The following is a 21855-nucleotide window of genomic DNA, read 5'->3' on the forward strand; positions in this document are numbered from 1 at the left end:
GCGGGCGGGGGCAGCGCGCTCGAAGCTCGGCGCTTCCTGTTCCGGCGCCAGGAGGAGCCGCGCGCTGCTGGTGCTGCTGCCGCCCCCGTCTCCGTCGCCGCTGCTGTCGGTCGGGCTGCGCTCAGTTCTTCAGCGCTCAGTTCCCTCGGACCCATCGCCGCTTCTAGACCTTGCCGCGGGTTCGGATCTTGCCGGGTGAGGCTGCCTCGGCGCTGGCGGGGTCGTGGAGGGGAGCAAAGGAGCACGCCCAAGCGGGACGCGGGCACAGTAACGGAGATACCTGAGTCGCCTTTTTGGGGGCCGGGGGCTAAGGGTTTCTCCCCGTCGTCTTCCTCCAGGCTGCGGGATGTCGGCTCTCGCCCCCCAAGGAGAAGGCGTCGGAGGCGGGTGACGTCGCGCCCGATGGGTTTCTCCGCGCGTGACGTCAGGCCTGGCTGGGGGCGGGGCGGGGAGCGGCCTGGCCCCTCCCCCACCCCTTCCCGGGCAGGCGCGACCCGCTCGGAGGCCGGTTCGCTCCGGTTGATCCCGGACTCCTTTTGTTCGTTTGGCCCTTTAGGGCTGCCGGCCTCCCGCCCCTTGGCCCTGACCCCCTCCCCCACTCAATAATTTCCAATGAAAGGGAGAGGGAGGCCTAAACAGATTCTTGGCGGAGTCTGTGACGCTAGTTTAAGATTTTTCGCATTGTGACGTTTTCGTCATTATTTTCTAGAGGAGTTGCTAGCAGATACCTTAGATGAATACCCATGACAGAAACGATAAGAAGTGTTGAATTCTGTAATACTCCCTTTTTTTAGGATTTAGGAGCGCTTGGTGGCTTTGGACCGTTTTCTTCTGAAAACCAAGAGTAGTGCTTTTAATAAATGAGGATCCTAATGTTGAAGCATCGAACCGTACTCACCTGACTGAAAAAAAAATTTCTTATAGCATTGCTATAAAGAAATACACACTCGTACACGTGGTGGTTGTATGGGCCTCATTACAGGGAAAGGTAGCCTTCAGAAATCTTTCAGAAGTTCTTTGTTTAGGAGTGTTCATTGGGCACGGAGAACAGACATTTTTCTTGCTACTGGTGTCTTGAACCTCCTATTCAAAACTAGTTTGTCTCAGAAACTTGAGCTGTGTGTACTAGAATGTCCTTTTCCTCTCTCCAGGAGGAACGGAGACCCAGAGACAACCCCTTAACCGAAATCCTTGGGACCAGTGTGTTTTGGAATTCAGAAATCTTTGGATTTTATCTTTAGATTTTAGAAAGACAGTAAGGTGCAAAGATGAGCGATCACACCAGCAGAGTCGGGGCAGCATCCCCTAATCCAGCAGTAATATTTGTGCAGCGAATAGGGGAGAATTAATGGAAACTGTAAAATAGCCTCAGGTCAGTTTTTGCCACCAAGTAAGTTTTATACCAAACCTGGGAGCATTTCTTTCATTTTTAGAGGTTTCTGAACTGAGAACTGTAGATAAAGGTTTGTGGACCTATCGTAGCAATTTGTAAAAGCTAACATTTGTTGAGTTTTCGCTATGTGCCAGACAGTGACCAAGAGAGTTGTTTATTACGTAAGTCTCACAGCAAATCTGTGAGGTGGATGCTACTTCTGTCTGCTTTCACCTCTGGGGTTTGCACAGCTTGGCTTGTGCAGAGCCAGCCAGTGACGTGCAGTGTTACGTAGTCTGTCATACTGTTGGCATTCACTCTTTTTAACCATAAGCAATATGCCCATACACAGAGGAAGACAAGATAATGTGTCTGTTTTCCGGGCACTTTTATTATAGGCACTTGATATACCAGTCCCATTCAGTCTCTCCTGTTACTGGCCTGTTCTTTATAGTTGAAGTAATAGGTTCATTCAGGTGAGCTGACTCAGAGACATTCAAACCTTGATCTAGAGACTCTCTGCTAAGGCTTTCATATTCCTCCATTTTCTACATTCTAACCAATCTGAACTGCTTACACCAGGGGTCCCCAACCGCCAGGCCATGGACCCGCACGTCCGTGGCCAGTTAGGAACCGGGCCGCATGGCAGGAGGTCCGTGGCCAGTTAGGAACCGGGCCGCACGGCAGGAGGTCCGTGGCCAGTTAGGAACCGGGCCGCACGGCAGGAGGTGAGCTGCGGTGAGCGAGCAAAGCTTCATCTGCCGCTCCCCATCGCTCGCATTACCGCCTGAGCCATCCCCCTCCCCCCACCCCCCGCTTCCGTGGAAAATTTGTTTTCCGTGAAACCGGCCCCTGGTGCCGAAAAGGTTGGGCACCGCTGGCTTACACTTGCCACAGATCTCTTGTCCCCCTCTCAGCTTTTGCACAAACTGCTCCTTTCCCTAGGGCCTATCGCAGCTCTTCACCTCATTGTTCTCCCCGACTGCAAAGGCACCACTCCTCGGGACTCCTTGTCTGATACTCCTTTCCTTGATTCCTTTAGGAGCTTTTCAAGGTGCTCCCATAGAGCCCTGCTCTTACAGGTAACCTACTGTTTAAATGGTAGTTCTCCGCCATACTGTGAACGCCTTTAAGCGTTTATTCCATGCAATACTATTCATTTCCCCAAGGCCCAACGCAGTACCTGGCACTTATGTTCCAATAAGTATCTAAATGTAGAAAATACGGCTGACTTGAGGTTGTGGGGGAAAAAATTTTTTTAATTACATGTTTTTAAGTAATTTAAAATGTTCAAAAACTTGCAGATCCCCAATTTCTTGAGTTGCCCAAATGTAAATTAGAGTGTATCTGATAAACGCCAATACTAAAATTTATATTTTCAGTACAATATATTACCACTACTGTATCCTCTCTCCATACTAAACAAAACCATGCAAAAATCCTGATTTCCCTTAGTGACTCTTAATAAATATGTTACTTGTTTATAACTGTAGATTATTAAATATTTTACTTATCTGTGAAGTAGTCGGGAATTATAACTGTTTTGCTGATGGGAAGATGGTCTCTGGTTAAAAAGTTTGCCTTTGTCAAAAGATTCAGACAAAAGGATTGGTGTCCGTGTTTCATAACTGTGTAGTCCCATACCGTTTATGACTCCACTACAATTTGATGACCTATTGAAATATTCCTTTTCCAATAGTCACTAGTAATTTATGGAGTTCAACTTTTTTAAACCTCACCATGACAGAATTACCATTTTTACTCTAAAGGCCATACGCTTACAGAAATGTTTTACTTTTCTAGTGCATGTTGAAAGAAATTTTGTACTCTTGTTTTAAAATTGCTCCTCAGAAAATACAATGATTGGGCTTCCCTGGTGGCTCAGTGGTTTAGAATCCACCTGCCAATGCAGGGGACATGGGTTCGAGCCCTGGTCCGGCAAGATCCCACATGCCGCGGGGCAACTAAGCCCGTGTGCCACAACTACTGAGCCTGTGCTCTAGAGCTTGCGAGCCACAACTACTGAGCCCTCGTGCCACAACTACTAAAGCCCACGCGCCTGGAGCCCATGGTCCGCAGCAAGAGAAGCCACCGCGATGAGAAGCCCGTGCACCACAATGAAGAGTAGCCCCTGCTTGCCACAACTAGAGAAAGCCCACACGCAGCAACGAAGACCCAACACAGCCAAAAATTAAAAAAAATAAAAATACAGTGAGGGCCTCCCTGGTGGCGCAGTGATTGAGAGTCCGCCTGCCGATGCAGGAGACACGGGTTCATGCCCCGGTCCAGGAGGATCCCACATGCCGCGGAGCAGCTGGGCCCGTGAGCCATGGCCGCTGGGCCTGTGCGTCCGGAGCCTGTGCTCCGCAACGGGAGAGGCCACAGCAGTGAGAGGCCCGCGTACCGCAAAAAAAAAAAATACAGTGATTATTCTTCACATAATGTGTACTGCCATAAAGTATTAACAGAAAGTTTTGGAAGTGATAGCTTTAGATTATTCTGAAAAGAAAAATTAAAATCTTCCTTGATTTTACACTTTTTTTTTCCTAGTTCAAGGTTGCATTGGCCTCATCTTAATTAGCATAATCCATATGTTTGGGAATCATTTTTTAGAAAATCTAGGGTTTGGAGAATCCCCTGGTGGTCCATTGGTTAGGACTTGGCACTTTCACTGCTGGGGCCCCAGGTTCAATCCCTGATGGGGGAGTTAAGATTCCACAAGCCATGTGGCACGGCCAAGAAAAAAGAAATAAAAAAAGAAAACCTAGGGGTTTTTTTACATTCTGCAACTCTTCTCATATTGGAATAGTGATGTCCAACTCTATTTTTTAACCTTTTTATGATGAAAGTATTCTCCAAATAATAATTTGGAATGTTTCCAATTAATATGAACACTGTTTATTATAGGCATGGAGAACAGGTCACTTTACTATGCAGTTCTGTAGAATAGGAAGTGACTTATTTCTAATCCCTTTGGTCAGGGCTTTCTTATTTCCTCTATCTTCCAGGATTTGATTTTGAATTTAAACTTTTGAAAGCCAGAGTTGTGAATCAGTTTGATATTATTAACTAATGGAATATGATATTTTAATGTAATGCTATGATTAATTAACCATAGTTTTTCAAAAACTAAGAGAGAGATGAGTAATTCTGAAAACCCACACTGTAAGACCACGTGAAATTCAATGAGTTGCTTAGTTGGTTAGGTTTTCTGCTCCAGAATTAGTGTGAACTTTGATACAGAACTATTTTCTGTTTCGAAAAGGCTCACCCTGTTTGAAAAGAATGTTAGTCTTAGGTAGACTTTAAACTTGTTGTGCATGGATAAACTTTAGTCCTAAGAATTTACTATTGTGTGATGTGACATTTTAGTGTAAAACAAACCTTAACATGGGAATGACTAGATAATTGTATTTGCTACACATTCATGATGTTTTTTAATATTATGAATTAAGATCAGGGTTATAGCAGTTGCAGCAGTAGGCTTCCTGTTCATTTTCTTTATCATTCCTCATGACAACCAAATCACACATAATAAAACTGTAAATGCAAGGATGGCTCAATATTAAGCAATATATATGTAACTATATTATGTATTGATGGGACAAAGGAGAACTGCAAGATCAACTCATTAGATGCCAAAAAAAATCATCTGAAGAAATTCAGTGTTGGGTTTTTTATTTTTAACTAGTGAAATAGGAATAAATAAGTCTAGCAAAATAGGCACAGATAGAAACTTCCTTACTGTAACTTTTTTTAAATCTCAAAACTAAAAATGAGTCATATATAAACATTAGAAGCATTGCCAGGAGAGTTGAGAAGAAGACTACTGTGCTCACACTATCTTATTTAATATTTCATTGTTGTTTAAGTCCTCGCTTAGGCAAAAGAGAAAAGAGGTGTAAATACTGCAAAGAGAAGGTAAAATTATTTTTTGCTAATGGCATAATTCTTTATCTGCAGATTCCAGAGAGTCAACTGAGAGACTTTCAGGATAAAATAATTCAATAATGTCACTGCTTACAAAAGTAATACACTAAAATTTGAAAGGCTTTCCCATATATGAACAACCAATTAGAAAATATAATGGAAGAACCAATTTACAACCACAAGAAAACAATTACCATTTAGAAATCTAACTCAAAAAATGTGTAAGAGTCTTGATTTTTAAAAACTACTGAGTGGGGACTTCCCTGGTGGCACAGTAGTTGGGAATCTGCCTGCCAATGCAGGGGACATGGGTTCGAGCCCTGGTCCGGGAAGATCCCACATGCCGCGGAGCAACAAAGCCCGTGTGCCACAACTACTGAGCCTGCGCTCTAGAGCCCATGAGCCACAACTACTGAGCCCATGTGCCACAACTACTGAAGCCCGCATGCCTAGAGCCCGTGCTCTGCAATAAGAGAAGCCACTGCAATAAGAAGCCCACGCGCCGCAACGAAGAGTAGCCCCCGCTACCAGCAACTAGAGAAAGCCCACATGCAGCAATGAAGACCCAACGCAGCCAAAAATAAAACAAATTTATTTAAAACAAAAAACTACTGAGTGATAATAAATGACAGTGATGGGAATAAATGACAGTATGGGAACTAGAAAGACATACCTTGTTCTTGAATGAGAATATTTTATACTTTAAATGTATGAAATGTCTGCTAAATTAATCTGTAAATTTAATGTGTTTTTTTGTTGTGTTGGGTTTTGTTTTTTTTACAAAATGATCTAGAAAAAATAAGCATGAAAATATTCAGGAAAATCTGAAATAAACAGTAATAGTAGGTCATAAAATTTGTTTAAAATTTAAAGCTGCCCTGATAAGATGAGATGTTACAGTGTGGATCAGTAGGAAAGAATAGAGTTCACAATACCTTTGGGAAATGATGGAGGCTCTATGACTTGGTGGTTAAGAGCCTTGGCTCTGGGGGCTTCCCTGGTGGCGCAGTGGTTAAGAATCCGCCTGCTAATGCAGGGGACGGGTTCGAGCCCTGGTCCGGGAAGATCCCACATGCCACAGAACAGCTAAGCCCGAGCGCCACAACTACTGAAGCCCACACACCTAGAGCCCGTGCTCCACAACAAGAGAAGCCACCACAATGAGAAGCCGGCACACTGCAACGAAGAGTAGCCCCCGCTCGCCGCAGGGGGCACAGGTTTGAGCCCTGGTCCGGGAAGATCCCACATGCTGTGGAGCAACCAAGCCCGTGCACCACAGCTACTTAGCCTGCGCGCCTAGAGCCTGTGCTCCGCAACAAGAGAAGCTACCGCAACGAGAAGCCCACGCACCGCCAAGAAGAGTAGCCCCTGCTCACCACAACTAGAGAAAGCGCATGCACAGCAACGAAGACCCAACACAGCCAAAAATAAATAAATAAAATAAATAAATTTATTTTAAAAATATATATATATTAAAAAAAAAAAAGCCTTGGCTCTGCAGTCAGATGATACCTGGATTTGAATCTTCTCTGCTTGTCACTAGCTCTGATCTTAAACAGGGTAACTTGTTAAGCTTCCTTTTCTCCAGCTGTACACTGGGAGTGGTAATAGAATCTGCATCTATTAAACGAGGTTATACACCTAAAACACGTAGCATGGTGCCTGTTCCATGATATATTTACATATATGTGTGTATGTATATATATTCAGTGTTTGTTGTCAGTAGCAACTGTAGAATGTGTTAAAGGTAGCTTATCAAATGGGTTCGAGCCCTGGTCCAGGAAGATCCCACATGCTGCGGAGCAACTAAGCCCGTGTGCTGCAACTACTGAGCCTGCACTCTGGAGCCCGTGCTCCGCAACAAGAGAAGCTCCCGCTCGCCGCAACTAGAGAAAAGCCCGTGTGCAGCAATGAAGGCACAACACAGCCAAAAATAAAAATAAATTAATAAATAAATTTTTTAAAAAAGATAGCTTGTCAAGTCTGTTGAAAAAAGATAGATTTTTCAGTAATTGTTGTTTGAAAGAACAGAAAGATTTTAAACAAGTTCAACCACAGAAGTACTATTAGAAAGCATAGGTGAATTTTTTTGTCTCATATGACAGACGTCTAATTTCCTTAATGTCTTACAAAGCATTAAAAAAAAAGATGTACTACTAAGTAGTAAAATGATCAAAGGCAAAATAGAGTCCATACTGTGTTATTCTATTTATATGAAGTCAAGGAACAAGCGAAAACTAAGAAAGTGATTGCTGAGTGGCAAAGGGGGATTGATTGGAACGTGGCATGAGTAAAACCTATGGAGTGAAGGAAATATTCTGTCTTGGATGGTTACAGGGGCATATGCAACTGCCAGAGCTTGTTTACCTGAACACTGATCCATGCATTTTATTGAAAGTTAATTATACTTCAATTATAAAAATTGATAAAAGTGGTCCAAGGGCATGAGCATATTCACAGAAAAAGAAGTCTAAATGTGGTATTAAATTTAAACGATGCTCTACTTTCCACTTAATTAAAGAAATGTAAGTTAAAACAAGATGCCAAGCCCGTGTGCCGCAACTACTGAGCCTGCACTCTGGAGCCCGTGCTCCGCAACAAGAGAAGCTCCCGCTCGCCGCAACTAGAGAAAAGCCCGTGTGCAGCAATGAAGGCACAACACAGCCAAAAATAAAAATAAATTAATAAATAAATTTTTTAAAAAAGATAGCTTGTCAAGTCTGTTGAAAAAAGATAGATTTTTCAGTAATTGTTGTTTGAAAGAACAGAAAGATTTTAAACAAGTTCAACCATAGAAGTACTATTAGAAAGCATAGGTGAATTTTTTTGTCTCATATGACAGACGTCTAATTTCCTTAATGTCTTACAAAGCATTAAAAAAAAAGATGTACTACTAAGTAGTAAAATGATCAAAGGCAAAATAGAGTCCATACTGTGTTATTCTATTTATATGAAGTCAAGGAACAAGCGAAAACTAAGAAAGTGATTGCTGAGTGGCAAAGGGGGATTGATTGGAACGTGGCATGAGTAAAACCTATGGAGTGAAGGAAATATTCTGTCTTGGATGGTTACAGGGGCATATGCAACTGCCAGAGCTTGTTTACCTGAACACTGATCCATGCATTTTATTGAAAGTTAATTATACTTCAATTATAAAAATTGATAAAAGTGGTCCAAGGGCATGAGCATATTCACAGAAAAAGAAGTCTAAATGTGGTATTAAATTTAAACGATGCTCTACTTTCCACTTAATTAAAGAAATGTAAGTTAAAACAAGATGCCAATTTTTAACCTATCATAATGGAAAATGATTTATAAATTTAATAACATCCACTGGTGAAGAGGAGTTTTAAAAAGGTAGAGTGTAAATTGGCATGGGCTTTTTGAGATGGATTTTAGATGACCTTACCTGTTGACTATGTATTTCACTCTGTACTTTTTCCTGGTGATAGACTCGAATAGATAGGTGTTTAAAGATGTTCACTGTGTCATTGTTTAAAACAATTCAAACTGTGAACAACCTAAACTGCCACCAACTTGAGACTGTAAACTAAATTATGGATCACTTTTATATGATGTGCAGCCAGTAAAAAGGGATGAAGTTTACAGAGGTGTATGAACTATTATGGAAATTTTTCCTATATAAAGAAAATCATTATATAAATGATTAAGATTCCATTTAAGTAAAAATAGTGTATGCATCGTTCCTTAAAGAATATATAAGAAATTAAACACTGGTTTTGAAATATTCCTTCTTTCTTTTTTTTTTTTTTGTTTTGTTTGTTTGGTTTTGTTTTTAGGAAAATGTCTGATGAATTTTCGGTAAGTTGATGCATTTACTCTTCATAAGTTTTTTGGCTCTTAGAAAAAAGACATGGTCCTAACTGGGCCCTAAGTCTTCCAATGTAAAAGAGATGCTTTTTGTGATTCTTGGTTTTTGTTTTTGTTTTTTTAGCATGTGATTTTGATAGATGATTTGCCTTAATTTAGTTAGCTATGTTTGAAAATGCATTCTGTCGTATTTATTTCTTTATGAATCCTTAAGTAAAAAAATTTTTAAAGGGTTACTTCTGTTCTCTTTTAACCTGATATGTTAATAATAGCCAACATTTATTGAAAATTATATACCAGGCACTGTGTTAAGTGCGTTAAATGAGTTATCTCATTTAGGCCTCAAGTTAACCCTAAACTGTTGTTTTGAAAATGAGAAAACTGAAGCTCAGAGAGGGTATGTAGCTTACTTGAGGTAAAGCCAGGATTGAGATCACACTATGTTGATCAGTTGTATTTAGAAAACTTGAGCTTCTCTGAGGAATTTGCATTGTAAAGCTGCTATTCGAGGTAACTCCTAAATTTTGTATTAAATGAGTTGTTTTTTAAAAAACTGAACAGCTTGGCTTTTGAAGAATCCCTGACCCTATAGCTTACTATCCTTTATGGGTTTGTAATTATGTTTGGCATTGCTTGTCCCTGAATAAGGTCAATAAGACACGCCTGTTTTGTATTCCAGTTGGCAGATGCGCTACCTGAACACTCCCCTGGCAAAACCTCTGCTGTGAGCAATACAAAATCCGGCCAACCTCCTCAAGGCTGGCCAGGTTCCAACCCTTGGAATAACCCAAGTGCTCCACCTTCTGTGCCATCTGGACTCCCACCAAGTGCAACACCCTCCACTGTGCCTTTTGGACCAGCACCAACAGGAATGTATCCCTCTGTGCCTCCCACCGGACCACCTCCAGGACCCCCTGCACCCTTTCCTCCTTCTGGACCATCATGCCCCCCACCTGGTGGTCCTTATCCAGCCCCAACTGTGCCAGGCCCTGGCCCCACAGGGCCATATCCTACACCAAATATGCCCTTTCCAGAGCTTCCGAGACCCTATGGTGCACCCACAGATCCAGCTGCAGCTGGTCCTTTAGGTCCATGGGGATCCATGTCTTCTGGACCTTGGGCACCAGGAATGGGAGGGCAGTATCCTACCCCTAATATGCCATATCCATCTCCAGGGCCGTATCCCGCTCCTCCTCCTCCCCAAGCACCAGGGGCTGCACCACCTGTTCCTTGGGGCACTGTTCCACCAGGAGCCTGGGGACCACCAGCACCATATCCTGCCCCTGCAGGATCATATCCCACACCAGGACTCTATCCCAGTCCCAATAATCCTTTTCAAGTGCCTTCAGGACCTTCCGGTGCTCCACCGATGCCCGGTGGCCCCCATGTGAGTGTTTAATTTGTTATTTAACATGCAGTAATAGTCCCATAAGCACAACTGAAAGACTGTCTCCAGTTTTGGATGGAAGATTAGAAAGCTTTTAAACCTTTTTTAAAAAGGTGTGTGTATATTAAAAAAGTAACTTTCAAACTTCAGGTAAACTTAGGTAAACCATTTAAAAGGATGAAAACAATATTCCTGGTACTAAAATAGAAAAATTCCCCAAATATCCCCAAAGACTTTGTAATGTAGTAAGCAGTGTCCTCAACAGCATCCTTGAGGTAAACTCAAAGATGTGTTTCATTGGATTTTTTTTTTTAACATTTCTCAGTACTGTTTTATAGCATCACACCAAAGCACAAGTTCACTAAAAGTAATCTCTGCCAGTCTGGCTAGATAAAGAGGTAGATTTTTAGAGAATCCAGGGCAGTGAATGTGTAATGTTGCCCATCTTTCATGCAACTGTCCATAGTGTTTCTCAGCCAAGGTTTTGTTAGATCCTCAACAGTACTGATCTCAAGATTATACCAATCTGCATTGCCAATTATATGTAATGCTGTGTGCTTTACTGTCAGCCAAGCTGGAGTTAGGTTGACATCTTAGTTGAGGACCCTTTCTTGGGCGTATGACCAAATAGAAAAGCACCCTGTTTCCCCATGAACTGAGCCAAGTCAGATGCTCCATAGGGGCGAAAAAATCTATTTATTCTTAACAAAGTACTAATCAGATCTCCAACCAGATTAATCAAACATCCACCTCAACTGTAAAGGAGAAATACCTTAGTAAAGTGCCCCTAAAACTTCTTTTCATTAGTGTAACTTTTTGCTCTATATATATATTGTCTTAAAAAATTATTTTTGTAAATTGTATGCCAGAATAAGTGAGATGATTAGCTGTTTGGCTTTATTAAGCAATAAGTTTATTTTAAGCCACAGCAAGGAGTTAATCAACTCCATTTACAAAATCTAGAAGTTTACTTTTTCTTTTTTCTATTGCAGTCTTACCATTAAGTTAACAATGGATGAAGAGATGACGCTTTGCTTTTTGAAGTACATATATATATATGCACTTGAATGCATATATAAAAATTGCTGTTTCACTATTCTTAGAGGGCATTCATGAAAGAACAACTCTTGCACCTCTCAGAAGATATCTGCCTCTTGTGCTTGGATGTATAGTACATCTGATGGAAACAATCAGATAAAAATGTAAAAGTAAATCATTCAAATGTGATTTTTATTCGGTTTTTATGGAAAGTTAAAGTAATTAAGTATATTGAATAGCTCTTTGATACAATTTGTTTAAAACAAATTTTCGATTTGTTTAAATTATGAAACTAAATACTTATATTATCACTTTTTCCCCTAAATAAACACACTTTGAAAACAATCACATTGTCATAATTTAAACAAATGATGCCTCTCAACATCTTGAGCTGCTCTATCTATAGGATAAATAAACCTGGTCCTTCTGAGGTTATCTTTTGGATATACATTTTAAAACTTGGTAATTATTGTCAGATGTTGAGTTCATTTTTATCCTTGAGCTTTTAGTGAAAACTTTACTTCATTTTGAGTCCCACCTGATTTATTTTTAGCCATATGGGTCATACAGCTCTAAAATCTGCCCTTTATGGAAACTGTTTTCTTTTTAATGCAGGCCAACATGTATATGTAAATTATATTCTTAGAGAATTGGTGATCTCTTTGTACTTGTAGAATAGATTATGATGTGTCCGTATCACTTTGGAAAGAGCTCAAGGAAGGAAATATTTCTCTCCTTTGTCTTGAACCTCAAACTAGAAGAGACCCTAGGAACTGCTTCATAGTAACAAGTAATTTGCATTCCCACAAAACACTCTTCTACAGGACTCTTCCTGTAGCCCCCTCTCCCTCGGTTCTTTAGAAGGAGCACTTCCCTTCATTCCATCCTGATGTGGAAAACTGGCACACTCTAGGGGTCTATCACAAACACAGAAGTTATGTTTAGAGAACCTTAGTCATACAGACATGACTTCTGTTTGTACAAGTGTGATCAAAACACGTTACGTCTTTCAGAGTGGTTAAGCTATGTCATCGTCTCTTGCATAGTTTTCCTGAATCTGTTTGTAACGTGCTTATGGCTAACAGTTCAGTTCTGTATTTGTTGACAGGTAAGACAGGTAAATAGGTAGAAGAATAAGTGCCATCCTCAAAAATTATTCTCTAGCTGTAACACTGAGAATAATCATAAAGTGTAGATCTCTGCAATTGAGTTTAAAGCAGTGTGACTGTGTTACTTAAAAATAAGTGGTGTTTGTTTGTAACCTCCAGAATAGCTTTTTGGCACCTTATCTTTAAATCCAATTTTTAGATTTGGGATAGAACTGACCATGTTATTTGTCAAATTTTGAATGTATCCATTAGGTTACTAAAATGTATTGTGACTTTCTTGACCAGTATATGAGAGATTTATGCTAGAGCTCTTACCTTTGCTTAGAAATAAAATATTTAGTAGTTTATTTCTCTTATAGTTAAAATGTCAAGAATGCCAAATGCTGCCAATTTAATGGTTTGATAGCTACCTCTTTTTAAGAAAGCAAGATTGTCACCTTTGAGAGGAACATTCAGTATTTAGGCCTCCCTTAAGTAGATGATAGAGTCAGGCTTTCAGAATTGAAACTAATTTGTTTAGATATTTTCAGACTGGGGAATGTTAGACAGCCCTTTCATAGTGGCACAGTCTTTTTTTCTTTCACTTTGCAGGGACAAGTGGCAGCTATCTGCAACACTCCCGGAATCTGTTGTAGCCTTCAATTTATAAGGCAGTAGCCTTAGAAGGTGTCATAGCTTAACTTATCAATCAGTATCATAATGTCAGCTAACTCTGGAGGGATGATAGGCAAAGTGAGATGGCAACAAAGATATCTCTCCTTTTGGTTATTTTGGCTGTCCTACCTTGGAATAAGTTGACAACTCTGGCTTTAGATAAAATATTTAACACTAGAGAGGATAACATTTGACTACAAGAAGAATAGGGGGCAAGTTTGGGAATCTCTTATTGTGGAGTCCATTTGCTATCAATCAGAGAAAATCTTATGCGAAAGGATTTGAAGGGCCATGAATACAAGATTTGGAATTATTACCCCTTATAAGTATATTAACTGCTGGTGACCCATACTGCCCAGTATGTCCTAGATGATACTGCCATTTTAAACTTGGCTTTTCGAGGATTTTCCAACTGATTTTGGGGAAATTTTTTTTAAACATAAGAATTGAAATCAAAGGGAATAGAATTTGCTTTTACATTCTTTTTAATTTTCAAGCATCATTTCTCAACTTGAGGGAGGGGCATCTCAATTCTTGTGGGTACTTGGGGCCAAAAAGTATTTTTAGGTTCAGGGTGGAGTTAAGAAAAGCAGAAGTTGTTTCAAGGGAGGAATGGAGGAAAGCATCTAAGAAGGTTTTTGTCTTTACAAGGGAATAATGTTGCTTTTAAAACAAGTTATGCTAGGCTGAGATTGGTCTGTGGAAGAGACTGCTTGTTAGAAAGTATGTTTGGTCTTAAGGGAATATGAAGTACGGAATATGCTGGCATTTGGACTTTCAGAGCAGGAATTTTAAGATAAATTTGATGGAGATAGTTGAGATGTGTTGAGAAATAGCGTTTCTGAAGTTAGAATCTTAGATTCTGAAATGTTGAGCCTAAAAATGACAATGAAAAATTAAAGTATAGACCTTAGGTCCTCATTCACACACTCAGTCCTCAAGAATCAAGGCTCCTTAAAGGAGTGCTTACAATGCCTTGGGTTGTCTGAACTGGACCCGGCCTGACACTTTTTCATGCTTTTGAAGATGGCTGTTTACAGCTGTGACTCCATAGCCCTGTTTTCTGTAAAGTAATATATTGATTATTGGGGAATAGACAATACATTTTTTTAATTACCCAAGGGCCTCCTTCATTCTTTGTCAGTTTTACTGTTTATTGTTTTCAGTAGAGAATAATAAAAGGGCAGAGAAGAAAGGGGGTGAATTTTGGGCCTTGGTCTGTCATACCACTACAATGAGATATTAGAATATTTTCTAGGAAAGAAGTCAGTTTTTCCCCTGCTTTTTTTTACCTCACAGTTACTAGTGCTACCTGTTGTAGTCAGATGTACAGCTTCTGAAACTATTTGTATCAACATAGCTCTACTCAGAGTTTCAATTAAAATACTGTGCCTAGTTTGCATATCAGTCAGTTGCCTACACTTCCAAAAGATTCGCGCCAGTGTCTTCCTTCCTCACCCTGAATAATCTAGTGCTAGATTTATAAAATGCCTGGTTTATAAATCTTGGAAATTAAACCTAAGCACAGACCTTCAAGTGTTCAAGTTTTTGAAAAGCGTAAGGCTTGATTCAGACGAATCACACTGATCCACTGTACTGTGCATAGAAAGTGGTGGGTGGCTTTCAGGGAAGACTATAATTTTATCTTAATAAAGCAATATTTAGCATTGAAGACAGACACTGTTTGTTTTATTTTCAGAATTCTGCCAAGTAAAACAAAAATTGCCAATAAAATAGTCAATTAAAGAAATGGCCATGCAAGCTTCGGGCAATAGACAGCATCTGAAAACTGCATTCATTCAGCAGACACTCAGATGTCCATGATCCAGGTGCTTTGCCAGATGCCAGAGATACAGAGACGAAGAGAATGCCTGTCTTTCAGAGGCTTACAGCCTAGGGGGAGGCATTACAGAATTGATGAGTACATCCAGTATTAGTTTACCTGGACAAACATATTTTAGTATTACCGCTGGTGGAATCTATAGACTAGCCTTTGGGCATTTAAAGAACAAAGTAGGGCATACCTTTTTTTTAAAGTAAGAAAATGCTTTCAAGACTGTAGTGTTTGTCAGTGCAACTATCAAGAGTGCAAAGTAATGGGATGTTTTTCCTCTAATTTTCCCCTGGATAAAGGCACTTTCACTGCCTGTCACTGATTAGTAGATCCTGATTTATTGCCATTAAGTAAACTTGACTTCTTATGCGTGTTCTATAAAGCATTTTTTTCCTTGATATTTTTGTATTTTTTCTTGATATTGTGATTTTTTTCATTGACTTAATAGTGACAGATTTAATGTATGTAATTGTCTATGCATTTTAAGTTAAACTGCCTAAAATGTGATTTGACACATACACATTTGTTTGTATTATGAACTGTAAGCAATCTGTTGAGATGTTAGGTTTTATCACCTGCTGCTGTATTTGTAAACAAAGACAAATGTTGCTTTAAGACGTAATTATAATTAGGAATAGTCTATGGATGTGATACTTGATATTTTTTAAGATAAACTTGTTTGCTTTTGTGTATTACACCTGAAAAGTTTCTTTAAAAATGTATTTTCATGGTTTCACAGTTTTTCCATTTATTTTAATCTTTAGGCCCAATTCTGGGCTTCCCAGAGCAAGTCCAGAGCTTGATTAACTGCAAATTTGTTGTCATAAAGAGAGAAAGAAAAACAGCCCGAGACATCCCTCTGTATGTGATCTGCCATTCACTAAGGCATTTAAATAGGCTGCCTGGGAACAACCCCTCCTCCACAAACCATCTTTCAACACATTGTCCGCTGTGAGGATTTCCTCTTCTCCCTTCAAGGCTAGCCTTGCTTTGTAACCAGGTTATCTACACATGAAGTCAGGGAACTTTCCCTATCTGCCCCTGCTGCCACCACCCCGCTTTCTTTTATGAAAGATACTGCTACGCCTGTAGTAAGGGTCACATTATTAAACTTGGTGTATAGTTGCTGTTTTCTTTCCACAGGGGGTTTGCTAACCTTTCTTGAAACCCAGTGTGAGTGGGGCTATAAACAAGTGAATAATTTGTGGTATATTCTGTTTTTGGAAAGGATTTCTGCTTTTTGCCTTTGGGCAAAAAAAACATAAATTTTTAAAGTTGCATTTGATGTCTTACATATCTCCTAAAAGTACCCACCTAAAGTGGGGCTGTGAAATAGGTAGTGAAATATAAGATCACTCTGGAGCAGGGCTGGGGGTTTCCCATCATGAACAAACACATTCTTGCCTGGGTACCTGACACAAGCAAGTTCTTTTTTTAATCACCATTTTAAAACTGAGCACTAGTCCTTTTGCAACAGTCCTTTTGCAAAACAGAATCCTAACTATAAGCTCATTTATTTTAGATAAGGCAATAGAATTCTAATACCAGAAGAGAATTTGGGCCTTCTCATAGAGTTTGTTCCTATTGCATTTGAACAGTATTCTCAATGAGGGCAGGTTTTTATGTTGATGCGTTAAACAGTTTCTTTTCATACTATATCTTGCAGTTCTCTGGGATTCCCAGAACGAGGAGGAGACGGAGCAGGTTCAGCTTAGTTCCTCTCTGCTTTCTCTAGAGCAATTCCACAGTTCCACTCTATGGCAGTTTGGGCTGCCATAACAAAATATCATAGACAGGGTGGCTTAAACAGTAGAAATTCTTATGGTTCTGGAAGCTAGGAAGTCCACGATCAAGGTGCTAGGTAGTTCAGTTCTCAGTTTCGATGAGAGCTCTTCCTGGCTTGCAGACTCCTCACTGTTTCCTCCCATGTGGAGAGAAGCAAGCTCTCAGTTGTCTCATTATACAGACACTAATCCCATCATAAAGGCCCCCTCTCCAAATACCATCATGTTGCAGGTTAGGACCTAAACATGGATTAGGGTCGCAGGGGCACAATTTGGTTCATGGCACTTACAGATAAGGTGTTTGAGGGGACAAAAAGTTTTGCTGCTTTTAAATTCTTAAAACTATTGTAGATGACCACATCTCCTAGTTGAGGTTAGCTAAAATCAATCAGATTCACAAGTATAATAGAATCTCCATCCATCTAGAATTCTAAGCTATGCTTAAAGTGTTAAGTGTCACATAAGAAAAGAGGATTATTTAACATTTTAAGGTTTTGCTCTGCCTTGTTTTATATTAGGCCTTATTTTTTAAGATAGTCATTTGGACGAGCATTCCTTAAAGATAGGTAGGTAGATTTAAAAGACAGCATTTTTTTAGGGATAAGGAAATCTTTAAAAGAGGTTAAGTAAATCCCAAGGTCTCCTTACATGACAATGGCATCAAAACAGGGTTTGTCCACTAGATTATATTTTGCTCAGATATCCAGTACCCTTTATATGCAGTTCCTTGATTACCAATCTAGACCCTTGCCTTTTCTCTTCCACAAGATATCCTGACTTGTTCTTGTCCCCTTAAACACTGAGTAGATTCCAAAGCTATGCGAAAACTAGGAAAACACTCAACTGGTTAACTTTTTAGATAAAGAGGCCAAGTTAAACTGAGCTTCATGTATTGTCCTACTTCTTACCCAGCTTCATTTCCTGGGAGCTAGTAACTATAGCTCTTCTGTACACTTTACATACTTTAGCTCATGGAACTCAACACCCTGCATTTGAGATGTACACAATCTAGGAGAAGACAGAAGTCTAGTTGACTTTAAATGCACTGTCCCAATTAAGACACAACAAACCTCTAAGACAAGGACATTTCTTAATCCTCATTTTATAGATGATGAAACTACAGCTAAGAGGTAGAGATCACATAGCTGGTATGTTATGGAACTGAGAATCCTAGGTGTGACCGATAACAAAGCTTTGCTCTGTTCCACTTTGCTGCAGAATGCTGCTTTCCTAAGAACAGGTTCTCCATCTTACACGTGCCTGCCATGGTTGCCTTAGTGCTGTAGTTCTGCTTCCGAAATTGTATACCTGGAAAGTCAAATCCATCTAACATGTATTGAATGTTATGTAGCAGACCTTTCACACAGTTTATGTCATTGAATAAGTTTCATTAGATATTCACTTTAAAAATCTAGTGTTTGGGGCTTCCCTAGTGGCGCAGTGGTTGAGAGTCCGCCTGCCGATGCAGGGGACACGGGTTCGTGCCCCAGTCCGGGAAGATCCCACATGCCATGGAGCGGCTGGGCCCGTGAGCCATGGCCGCTGAGCCTGCGCGTCCGGAGCCTGTGCTCCGCAACGAGAGAGGCCACGACAGTGAGAGGCCCGCGTACCGCAAAAAATAAAATAAAATAAAATAAATAAAAATTTAAAAAAAAATAAAAATCTAGTGTTTGTTTGAAATGTATATCCTTAGTGTCTGGTGAATAAGCACAGTTCTTAAACTGCTAACTTGGAGAGTTGTATTTTCACAAAAACAAATAATATTCAAAGGTGTAGCATTAAGGAGTAGGTTAAAATATGGATGTGAGAATTGTTACAAAAGGTACTTGATGATCAAATCACTGGTTACAGCCCTACCGATTATTGAAGACACTGGTTATCCAGCTGCCCCAAAGTGGGAAAGGCTTGGACAAGGCTGTCAGAGCGGCTGAGACAAAAGAGGTTTCTGTTAGTAGTAGATGAGCAGCCAAGATGTACAGGAACTATACAGAGGGTGGGAGAGTCCAAGGGAGGTTCTACCAAGTATGGCTTGACAGTTCCTTTTTTAAACTTGCCGATGCAGGACATGCTAAGTTACAACATCTAAACTGTTGCTTAGTTACTGCAACACAGAAAAATCCCAAGTACTAAACTTAATGAATACCTGGATCCCTTCTTGACTGCTCAAAGAAATCTTTACTAAAAAAGCCCCAACTACATGACTAACGATCAGGACTCAGTACTTGGGCTCTTTATAGAAGGGGGATGAAGAAGATTAACGTAAACTAGGAGAAGCCTGTTGACAAACTTCACAAGACTTCTTATTTATCTGAAAGGTGGTAACAAGTCTCCACCTCTGGCGAGTCCGTGATAGAAATCTGATCAAATTCTAGAATGCAGTTTTTCATGGTTCAGTGAGTAGCACAATTGCTGGGGATTCGACGGCAGAGTTTTTAGCTTTGAGCTCAGCCTGGCAATATGATTTGGTACAATTGACTAGCTTCCTGTGCTGATTTACCTTATCTATAAAACAGATAATAATGCTCAAAATACTCAAAGCACCAGGAGGGAAAAATGGAACATTCTTTCTTGGAGGGATTCTATTTAGTGTATTAGCATTAACTAAAAGATTACACGTCTAATATATAGTATCACTGTTAATGCTTTTAAAAAAAATCAGATTGTCAAGCTTGAAGGCTAAAATTTACACAATAGGATGATATATTTATTAAACACAAAGATTGCCTTATAAGTGGTCATACATGCCAGTTTGCCTGGGACAATTCTGGTTTATGTTGTCCAGGCGTAATTATTAACAGTACCCTCCTTGCATTCTCAAAAGTGTCCCGGATTTAAGGATAAATTATATGGTTATCTTAACTCTAACAAAATAGAATGCAAGTGAAGATTTTCCATGTTTGTTTCCTGAGATAAAAAACATCCTAAACATGTTTTAGCATAGAATTAACCTTTCCTTCACATATATTATCTAGGGTGCAGCTTATACTGCATCTTATAAAGGTGAAGAAAAATATCCCAGTGACTTAATTGCAGCCACAATTGTCTCCAGAAAATCCCCAAAGAAGAGAGCACATTCTAGTCCTAGAACAGGAAGCCATGCCTTTTTAAAATAGAGAAGCTACATAGACAAGGGGAGATGGGAATAAGGCTTCCTACTTTTCTGGGCATCTGTCCAAAGGTTCTTGCCTCATAGCCTCAAATGTGTCTTTTTTTTTCGCCCATTCTGAAAGCAATTTCCCTTAAAGCTCCAAGTTCTTTCCTAACTTAATCTTCTCACAAACGCAGTAGCACTGAAAATCATGTCCAATTTTGGGGGTCTTTAGCTGCTACATACAAACATCTCCAAATCTCTGGTAGAAATGCATTTCATTTCCTCCAGTCCTGGGCTGACATGAGTGTTTCTAATTCACAATAATGGTGGAGGGGAGGGGACAGTGAAATTATTATTTCATAGGGTCCATTAGTGGCAGGAAATAAATGATGAAAACTTAAACCATTTCAGAAATATCTGTTGGCTGTAGTAATAGTTTTCCATTTTTTGCTATTTAAGCACATTTTTTTTAACTTTTTCTATTAGGAACTTTATTAATGCAGAGAGAAGTTTTAATCACAAATGCTTGAGTGAACAGATATTTCTCTTTAAGAAATGAATATTTAAATTCCACAGTCTTAAAATTTGAGAGCAACTTTTTAAAACCTACTAAAATAAAAAGATAGTAGAACATATTCATAATTGATTATCCCCACAATATACAGCTGAATGACTAAATGTTTATCTCTTCCCAAGGCAAACCAGAACGGTACCTTTAGAATTTATTTGCTTTCTTTCATCATTAAAATTTTTAAATTTAATTTTTTAAATGTATGACAATTTTTCCATGTATACAAAAGTCATAGGTGATATGTGAAGCTCATTTTTTAATCCTAGAGCTTGGGATCTCCTGTAAGGATTCAGTGCTTCAGGGGTTGCCACGCTAGTCTGCATCAAGCTGTTGGTAGAATGTCTGCTGCCACGACCAAGTTCTCAGAAGTTCTCTCACGTGGCTGCATGGCGAAGTACTTGGAGTTGCTGGAAACCATGTTTCCTCGGTGCTGCTGTGCTAGCACACTCCCTCATCCCTCCTGCAGTTTGAGTCCTGCCCTTTACCACAGGCAGCGCCGTCCTTAGCTTAGCATTCCGACAGCATTGCCATAAAAGTACATGTCCCCCACGATGGTAAAAATCAGTTTTGCACGTTGACCACAATTTAGTGACACATCTGCTCTCAGCACACTATTATGCTGCAGTGGTTGTGAAATGAGAATCGGAAACAGCTCACTGAAAACATCCGTTTGAATAGAAAGTGAAACCTCAAAATAAGCTTGAATATCCATTTACTGCTAGTACCTTTCATAGCGAAGTACTTGGGAATCACATCCGACTTACTCATCAGAAAATTATTGCCCTCAAGCAGCCCATACTCTGTATAATGAAAAGCATATTAGCATTACCAGGGGGAGGGTTGGAAGGAGATGCAATCGGGAAGGTTACATGGAGGAATTGTTAGAGTCTGATAATGTTCTCTTGAGTGGGGTGAGGGCTGTGCATGAGTATTCGTTCTATTTATTTAACTCCAAAGATATGTAATACTCTTTTTTTTTTTTTTTTTTTTTTTTTTTTTTGTGGTACGTGGGCCTCTCGCTGTGGTGGCCTCTCCCGTTGCCGAGCACAGGCTCCGGACGCGCAGGCCCAGCGGCCATGGCTCACGGGCCCAGCCGCTCCGCGGCATGCGGGATCTTCCCGGACCGGGGCACGAACCCGCGTCCCCTGCATGGGCAGGCGGACTCTCAACCACTGCGCCACCAGGGAAGCCCTGTAATACTCTTTTGTTATGTACAATTTACTTGTTAAAGCATATGGGGCCTGAGCACCTAAT

General features: G+C 40.1%; 1 protein-coding gene across 2 annotated transcripts; it reads left to right on the forward strand.

Annotated features, from left to right (window-relative positions):
- The first annotated feature begins 43 nt into the window (after positions 1–43).
- MAPK1IP1L (mitogen-activated protein kinase 1 interacting protein 1 like) lies at positions 44–11903 on the forward strand. Of its 2 annotated transcripts, none has more exons than XM_007116157.2 (4): positions 44–195; positions 9103–9124; positions 9813–10520; positions 11513–11903. In XM_007116157.2, the coding sequence occupies exons 2-4, from the start codon at positions 9107–9109 to the stop codon at positions 11522–11524; spliced, it is 738 nt and encodes a 245-aa protein (XP_007116219.1). In that variant the 5' UTR covers positions 44–195; positions 9103–9106; the 3' UTR covers positions 11525–11903. The 2 variants fall into 2 exon arrangements, with proteins under 2 accessions (XP_007116219.1, XP_028351710.1); XM_028495909.2 differs by lacking the exon at positions 44–195 and adding an exon at positions 2430–2454.
- Positions 11904–21855: the final 9952 nt, after the last annotated feature.

Source organism: Physeter macrocephalus, chromosome 11 (genome assembly GCF_002837175.3).
Source record: "Physeter macrocephalus isolate SW-GA chromosome 11, ASM283717v5, whole genome shotgun sequence".
NCBI lineage: Eukaryota > Metazoa > Chordata > Mammalia > Artiodactyla > Physeteridae > Physeter > Physeter macrocephalus.